General features: G+C 47.2%; 1 protein-coding gene across 3 annotated transcripts; it reads right to left on the minus strand.

The window, feature by feature from the left end:
* Nucleotides 1–507: 507 nt before the first annotated feature.
* Nucleotides 508–7,486, minus strand: LOC145659096 (DNA excision repair protein ERCC-6-like). 3 transcript variants are annotated; one of them, XM_081720073.1, is made up of 4 exons: nt 7,260–7,486; nt 6,113–6,154; nt 4,101–5,844; nt 508–3,549 (listed from the first exon to the last, which is right to left on the minus strand). In XM_081720073.1, exons 1-4 carry the CDS (start codon nt 7,286–7,288, stop codon nt 1,267–1,269), a joined length of 4,098 nt encoding a protein of 1,365 aa, XP_081576199.1. In that variant the 5' UTR covers nt 7,289–7,486; the 3' UTR covers nt 508–1,266. The 3 variants fall into 3 exon arrangements, with proteins under 3 accessions (XP_081576199.1, XP_081576201.1, XP_081576200.1); XM_081720075.1 differs by lacking the exon at nt 7,260–7,486 and adding an exon at nt 6,957–7,234; XM_081720074.1 differs by lacking the exon at nt 6,113–6,154.
* Between the last annotated feature and the right edge of the window lie 1,120 nt (nt 7,487–8,606).

An 8,606-nucleotide genomic window follows, 5' to 3' on the forward strand; every position in this document is an offset into this window, starting at 1 on the left:
GTGGCTGCCAAACCCCCAAAAGTGTAAACAATTCAGGCTACATTTGCTCAAAAAAAAAAAAAAAGTAATTAATTAAAAAAAAATTCAGCATTTGAACAATTTTATAATCCTGCTGCAGTACTACCAAAAACATGGGAAAGATTTTGTGATGTGCAGCAGTGCCTTACCTAAAGAGCTAAAGTCCAGGTCAGTCTGACTCCCTCAGATATCTAAAAGAACAGTAAATGTTTTAATGAAGACCCTTACCAAAGCAGTATGGTCAGAGGCCTAAAGTGGCCATCGCTAGTCTGATCTTGCTTTGTTTTTCTCCTCTCCCCTTAAGCCATTTTGGAGTGTTGTTATCCCATTCACATTGTGGTTAAACTCTTTGCTGAGCATGTATTTATGTTAATGTCAATAAAAGGCAATTGGAGTTTGTAATAAAACGTGTACACAGCTCAGACTGCAGGGGGCAGTCTGATCCATTTAGACAAATGACAAATTGAAAAGGATGATTCATACATGAAATAAAGATCAAAAATAATTTCTTCTAATTTTATTTGACTGTCTATATCAAATCCTTTGTTACTTGTATAAGTTAGAACTGACAAACATACAGAAGAGTCTGCAAAGGTTTAATAAAAAATTATACAAATGAAAGCAACAATTTTCCTTTTCATCTCAAACTGACATTTCAGACTGTAAATAAGCCTCAAAACTAATCTTCTGTGGCTTACTTTAGAATGTTTTTATTGTATTTTTTGTATTTTCAAAAAATGAAGAATTTACAAAAGTGCACTTGATTGACAGAGCTTGAATTGAATATAAAAAACAGAAGAAATGGACAGATTTGCATCGTGTGTATGAGCGAGAGAGAGAGCAAGAGAGAGAGCGAGACTGGCCCAATTCCCCTTTGGTACTTTGCCTTCACTACGAGTGACGCTCACTCTCAGAAAAACTAAAAGTGTGCTCGGTTAGTCAGGCTTGGCCTGTCTGTCAAACAGGAAACATCAAAAGGTACTCTCTTTTCTGTGCATTCTGTATTGGTAGTGTCTGTTAAACTGTACCGATAAACCATGGGATATGAAAGTAGTAATCAGGTTCCATGAATGAACATCAATGCCCGATGCTTCATCGGGGCTTTGTGGAAAGCAGGGCCAACACTAATAGCTTTGAGACACTATGACATGGTGAAGATCTGTGAGTGGGGGTATGTGGGGGATGAATCTGGGTCCCGATCTTTAGATGAGCAGGTGCTTCCAGCATGTAACACTGGGTTACATGCTGCTACGATATTGGTTGGCTAAGTATTCTGTAAAGCTGAATGATGAGCAATTGGACTTCACCATCTCCACTATTAATGTCTATTGCCTTCAGGAATAGATCCAAGGCTTGTTTCTTCTTGCCCTCTGCCAGACAGCGTTTCCCAGAATGCACCAGTGCCTCGTATGTTTCCTCTGGCTCCTGAGGGACTTCTACAGTGCTCTCAGATGGGCTGACCAATTGCAAACAGGTTTCTGGAGTGGGTACTGGTGCAAACTGTTCCATGGCTTCACTGGAGTCTAGTTCCACATTGCCTGTCGATTCCTCAAAAGCACTCTGCTCTTCCTCTCCTTCTTCACTTTCATGCTCCTCACAAGTCACTTCCTCACCCATGTTCTCTGAACTCAGCATCTCTCCATTGACCTCTTCCTCTTCAACCGATTCATCAACAGATGTTCCATTGGCATTTGATGCCTGGCTAAGACACATCCCTCCAGAGCTACAGCACCCTTCTTCCTTCTCCTCTTCAACTGATTCATCAACAGATGTTCCATTGGCCTCTGATGTCTGGCTAAGCTCTGCCCCATCAGAACTGCAGTCCTCTTCCTCTTCTATCTCTTCTTCTTCCAAGTCCTCCAGCAGAGACTCCACAAACGAGCGACGTGCTGCTACCGAAGTATTCATACTGTGCCTTCGGGGGGCACTGCTGGTCAAAATGGATTTGGGTGTGGAGGAACTCCTAAAGCTACTAGCCAACGGGCTGCTCGCTAAACACGGCTTCTCTGCCTCCTCTTCCTTCAGCTCATCCTCCTCGCTGTCATAGATGACTTGGGCCCTTTTCTTCCTGCTGCCCAAGCACAGGAGAGAGTCGTCTGCTGACATGGACACGACAGAATGCGTCATCACAGGAGAGCCACAGGGGCTGGTGTTCTCCAGCTTAGCAGCCTCGTTCAGCTCACTGCCACTTACTTCCATCTGCAGCAGGAAGCCTTCCTCGTCTATAGACGACTTCTCCTCGCCCTCCTCAAACATGTCTGCACTGTCGTCTAACTGCAGGTTAAAGTTGCCCTGGAAAGGCTCTGCCTCCACAGATGCTACTGATGAATCTAGCTCCGCCCCAAGCAGGGCTTTGGATGAATCTAACTGGCCAAGGAGGGAGAAGTGCTGGGGGAGGAGCTGAGCTTTTATGCTAGTGGTCAGCACCATGGAGCTTTCTCCACTCTCTGGATAGAGGTTCTTCGGATCAGGGTGCTGCTCCTTCAGGTCCTGGCTGCAGGATTCTGCCAGCAGGGCCACATTGTCTCCCACCGCTAGCACGCGCCCGCTGATTCTTGAGCTCTCTGCAGCTGCATTCTCCTCCACCAGCCGGGAGGACAGCTCTATTGCCCCAGCAGACAGCACAGACTCATCCCTGCCTTCCGTTCCCCCATCCTCGGGGGCCATCTCAGACTCACCATCGTGATATCTACACCCACCGATTCTTGAGCTCTCTGCAGCTGCATTCTCTTCCACCGGCCGGGAAGACAGCTCTATTGTCCCAGCAGACAGCATAGACTCATCCCTGCCTTCCGTTCCCCCATCCTCGGGGACCATCTCAGACTCACCATCGTGATATCTACACCCACTGATTCTTGAGCTCTCTGCAGCTGCATTCTCCTCCACCGGCTGGGAGGACAGCTCTATTACTCCAGCAGACAGAACAGACTCATTCCTGGTTTCCATTCCCCCGCCCTCGGCAACAATCTCCACACTACCGTCACGATGCAGCACCTCCACGTCCTGCTCACTCTCGCTCTGAGTGGGGTCGTCAGACCTGGACTGCGTCAGATCCACCGTGGGTGGGGGACTTTGGGGAGTGGATGGTGCCCTACGCGCTCTCACGTCAGCCTCATCTCCATCACGGTTCCGGGCAAGCCATGCAGGCTCTGTGTCATGTGCAATGCTCTCCAGTAGCTGCCCATGTAGCTCTGACTCGGCCCGCACCAGCTCCTGGGCCTTCTGCACGCGCGTCTCGATGTAGCGATGCAACTCTGCATCCTGCGGTGCATCCACCCCGGCCTCCCTGGAGAACAGCAAGTCGTGGTCGGAGATGCCGAACATCTCCATGGTGTGCAGGCAGGCGATGTGGCGGTCCAAAGCGGGGTCCGAGTGGCGGTGCTGCCCATGCATAGACTGCAGCTGCTGCTGTGTGGAGGAGCTGCGTGTGTCCTCCAGGATGAACAGCTCCTTCAGCTCCTGTTTGCTGAAATAACGGAAAGGGTTCTTCTTGTCGCCTGTTTTCTGGCAGATCAGAGAGTCTTTAAACACCTGCAAGAGTGACAAGATGCGACATAATGGATCACACTTATTTTAAAGACAAAGCTTAAAAGACCTAAAAAAAAAAATGCTTAATGGAAGAAGTTACAGTGATGAACAGTAAACCTTCTATGTAACTACAGAGGCAATGCAGAGGTAATGATTGTGCAGTATTTACTCACTCACTCTCTCTCACTCTCTCTCTCTCTCTCTCTCTCTCTCTCTCTCTCTCTCTCACTCTGGATTACATCTTTACAATTAAAGATGGTGCAGACTACTTTTGACTAAACTATGCTGTAATATGATTATTTTTACAGAATTAATCAGTGGCTATAAAATATCCAACCACTAAACATAAGTGTTCACACCATAGCCTGCATTTTCCAGTAAAGTAACAATTTCAAGCCAGTACTTTGTCACACAATATGAATTCAATTAATCAAAGCGGGCTTTGCTCAGTGTAAATATTTATAAACACAACATTACATTTGCCTCTTTATACTGATCATCATGGGATGTGAGACTTGTTTAACCATTTGAGATTCAATTTGCACCCCATTTACCTGCCGGCGGTAAATTTTCTCCTCAACAGTTCCACAGGTGATGAGCCGATAGATGACAACATTGTCCGTTTGGCCGATTCGATAAGCGCGGTCCACCGCTTGGGCATCAGTCGCCGGGTTCCAGCTGGGGTCAAAGATCACGACCCTATTAGCAGCCGTCAGAGTGAGGCCGACCCCGCCGACCTGCGTGGTGAGGAGAAAAATGGAGTAGCGCCTGTCTGTCTGGAACAGAGTGATGCGCTTCTCCCTCTCGGACAGCTGGGTGACCGTACCATCCACGCGGAGCAGCTGGAAGCTCCTGTTATGCAGCACGCGCTCCATGATGTCCAGCATCTTCCTGGACTGCGAGAAGACGAGCGTGCGGTGCCCGTCCTCCCTCAACCGCTCCAGCAGAGACACCAGGAAGCGCAGCTTCCCAGACTCCTCCACCAGAGTCTCGTCCGGCACGTGGTCGATGCGGCTGGCTGCCGACTCGCTCTGCTCCTCCTCTTCAAGGGCAGGGTTAGCGGCAGAGCCCTTCTCCAGGCCCAGCTGAGTGACTGCTCGAGTGGAGAGCAGCCTGGGGTGGTCACAGAGCTTCTTCAGCACGGTGAGCTCAGCCAGTGGTGAGCGCGTTGTTGTCAGCAGCTGTTTAATGTGATCCAGGGAGATGAACTGGTTGTAGATGTCCTCCTGGATTGGGCTCAGGTAGGTCCACACTATCAAATCGTTCTTGCGTGTCAGGGACGGCATCTTGGCGGTCTCACCTGCATTCAGGCATTTGTCCTCCTCTTCATCGCCTGCCCTCTTCATCACCCGTTTCCTGCTCTGCACCTCAGCCTTGGTCCTCCTCAGGAAGTAGGGTTTGATGAGCTCCATCAGGTTCTGGGAGATCTTCAGGCCAAGCGCCTTCTCCCCAGGTGTGGCGTCTTTCTTCCGGGCCCGCGTGATCGGGTTCTCGTACTCAGCCTTGAACGTCTTGGCAGTGCCCAGCAGTGAGCCCTTGCAGGTGAAGTCAAAGAGCGCCCACATCTCACGCAGGTTGTTCTGCACAGGCGTGCCGGTGAGCAGCAGGCGGTGCCGGGCCGGAATGGCGTGGGCGCACTTTGACGTCTTGGTGGACGAAGTCTTGATCTTGTGCCCTTCGTCCAGGATGACATAGTCCCAAATGAACTCCTGTCTGGCAGATGATGCCAGCTGTTGCCAGTTGTTGATGAGCATCTGGTAGGTGGTGATGACCACGCCCCCTTTGCGCTGGACCCGCTCCAGTTTTCGGTTGCGCTCTGCTATACTGGTACCATGGAACTCCTTAACCCGCATGCCTGGCGTCCACTTGCTAAACTCCTGCACCCAGTTCTTGATCAAGGAGGTGGGCATGACCAGCAGCGTGTGAATGGCCAGCCCAGTGTCATACATGCCTGACAAGAAGAAGATCACCTGGATGGTCTTACCCAGTCCCATGTCATCAGCCAAGATCCCCCCTTTGCGCCTGTCGCGATGCAGGCTGTAGAGGAAGGCCACGCCCTCCTTCTGATGCTCATACAGTTTATCGTACAGGCCTTTATATAGCATCAAGCCGCTGTTGTTTACATTCACAAAGGCTTCGTCTTCTGGGGACGCTGCAAGGTCCTGGATGGCCTCCTGTAGGCGCTGTATTCGGTTCTGCAGCTTGGCGCTGGGCTGGATCTCGAAGGCCAGGCGGAAGAGTTCCAGAGAGCGCTCCAACTCGCCCCGCTGGGCAGCCTCCTTCCCCTCCTGCCTGTACCTGAGCGCACGCATGCATGCACAAATGCACATACATACACACAAATGCAAGCATACATTAGACAACTTTCACATTGTTAGTGATGCTGCTGCTGAATTCAAATATCTGTATAACACAAGGAACTAACACTAGTGACATGCAATGAATGTAATGCTTTGACTGTAAAGTGTGTTAGGCCAACACCTCAAAAACAAAACCCTAATGACAACTACCATGCATGTTGTGCTTTGACTGTAAACTGATGTTCTCCTAACTTCAAAACACATACCTGTAGTATTTTTCCAGGTTGTCTGCATTAATGTTGAGGGACCTACACAAGAAGCAATACAGCATTACATCATGCCCACTTTTCCACTCTGAGTCAGTGAATAACAAGAATAATAATTTTACTCGTTATCTATTTCACCTATCCATTGTAGCAAATCGAACAACTTATGTTTCAAACACTTCAAATGCAGACTAAAGACCCATATATTTGTAGAATATTTAAATGACCACTGATCCTATGTTGACTGAGACTAGTACTTATTGTGGAGTATTGTTTATTACACTGATGTTGACTGCTCCTTTGTTGACTAACAAACTCTAGTACCTCTTTATTGCACTTATTGTTGTGTGAGATTATGCATTTTGTACTTCTAGGCATCAGCAGTGATCCCTGTATTTCTACAGTATTCTAGTTCATTGGTATATTGGACTTAAACCTAATCTACTGGCTAGGACGTGTTCTATGAGCAAACGGCAAAACACTTTTGTAAGTCCCTCTGGATACGAGCGTCTGCTAAATTCCGTAAATATAAATGTTTCAGTTGTCTACCCCACTTTCGCTCTCTCCGTTCCTTTCATTTCTGAGGTCCTGTTGTTGGTTTCATTTTAATCAGGTATTTTTTTTTCAAAACCACTTTTGCTTTTGAGACCAGAGATGCCGGGTGAGGGGCGAAAACAGAAAACCACAGAAGCAGCACTCATCATGAAAATGTAGTCTTGCGTTATTCATTTCTATACTGGCACACAGCATTAAAATTAGGTAGCCAGGTTCATCATTACAGTCCGACGCCAGTCGAGTAAAACGTACACTCGACGCCAGCAGTCGTAGCTAGAAATCAACTTACCCAAGTTTCAATATCCAACTTCTGGAGACAACAATCACTAGCTAGCTAGCTACCTTTTTTGTTGAAACCATAAATAACAAGCAAGCAGCGAAGTTAGCGCATCAAATGCGATCATTTTCAACAAGCTTGACTAAACAGCAACTCGGCATTTGCCTTCATTCTGCCCAACACGCCTATGCTAGGTTAGCCAAGACAGCTTAGCTAGTCTAAATACTCGTGACTCGACATCAGAAACGGAGAACGAGCTAACTACTTATCTCTAACTACATCTCCTACAAGTAAACAACTTTATTAATCACTTACTGATCAAACTTCTCCGACAATAAGTCCATATTTACTGTCAAACACACCGAACGTCCAAAGGCAACGCTCGAGCCGAGGTAAACACGGGCAAAGCGCTTAAACTAGTTTGGGGTTTTTTTCCCGCCATGATGCTGACCAATCAGTGACAAGGCTGACCAGCGGCTCTTTTTCTTATTCGCTGGCGGCGAACACTCACACCGCGCTACTACCCACTATCGAGACGCGAGAGTTTCGGAGCCTTCAACATGGTGGAGAAAGAATATTAATCTGCAGGGGAAGTGTTTGAAGGGCAAAGGTGAAAAAACAAAAAGGAAGCATTAAAAAAGGCATCTACTGCACGACACGTGGCCACACGTGATGCATCATGTATAGTTTTCATTCTTCATTAGTTTATCATTATGTTATTAGGTAATACTATTAAATTATAATCGTTTCTCTATGTTAAAAACACGAGGGGAATTAAAACCTTTAAAATATGTATTTCACAAACACCTCCAAAGTAAAACACAGAGGGGAACTATTAACATTTGTTTCACACACACACACACACACACACACACACACACACACACACACACACACATACACACACACACACACACACACACAGATGTGATGATGTTAAAAAAGAAAGCTATGATTAGGGAGCTTATACTCAGGAAAGAGAGCTGGTGGGAATAGCAGAATTGTGTTTCTGTCAGTGACCTCACTGTGATCAACCTCAATATCCCCCTCAATTGACAGTAGCAGAAGATCAAAGAAACTTCTTTCCCCACATTGGTTTCTGACATGAGGTTTGATCAACTTTCGTTTAAAGAATTATCACTCTCCTAAAGCAGCTGTCACTGGGACTGTAGCATATGTTTCGAGGAGCATAGTCAGATTCCATGTTGTTGTCTTTAAGGCACCTTAGCACAGCTTTGACCTTTCTGGATGTGAGAGCACATGATGAGTGGAATACCTTCGGTATTCAGTGACATAATTTTCATCTTTCATATCATAAAACTGGCACATGTCTCTGACAGATAGGGCATCTCTGTCAGTTGTCATGCTCATATCGTTATCTGAGGTGGTAAGGCAGTGAAGATGTGATAGGCTTGATCTAGTTGGTGTGTCATCCTGCCCCTTGAATCTCCAGTGTGGCTCCTGGGAGAATATGTCAAGAAAGGCAGAGAACACCTTTTCCTGGTAGTGCTCCTCTAAGCCTTGGGCTTGGCTATCCTCTGTATCAAACAGGGAGCTGTACTTGTACCTTTGAGGTACCTTCCTGTGTTATGCTTGTCCAGGTATTTCATCTGGACCCTCAGTGCCTATTGCCTCTGCTTGTCCTTTTGCTTCTGAAAAAAT

Source organism: Electrophorus electricus, chromosome 8 (genome assembly GCF_041902795.1).
Source record: "Electrophorus electricus isolate QZ-2024a chromosome 8, ASM4190279v1, whole genome shotgun sequence".
Classification (NCBI taxonomy): Eukaryota; Metazoa; Chordata; class Actinopteri; order Gymnotiformes; family Gymnotidae; genus Electrophorus; species Electrophorus electricus.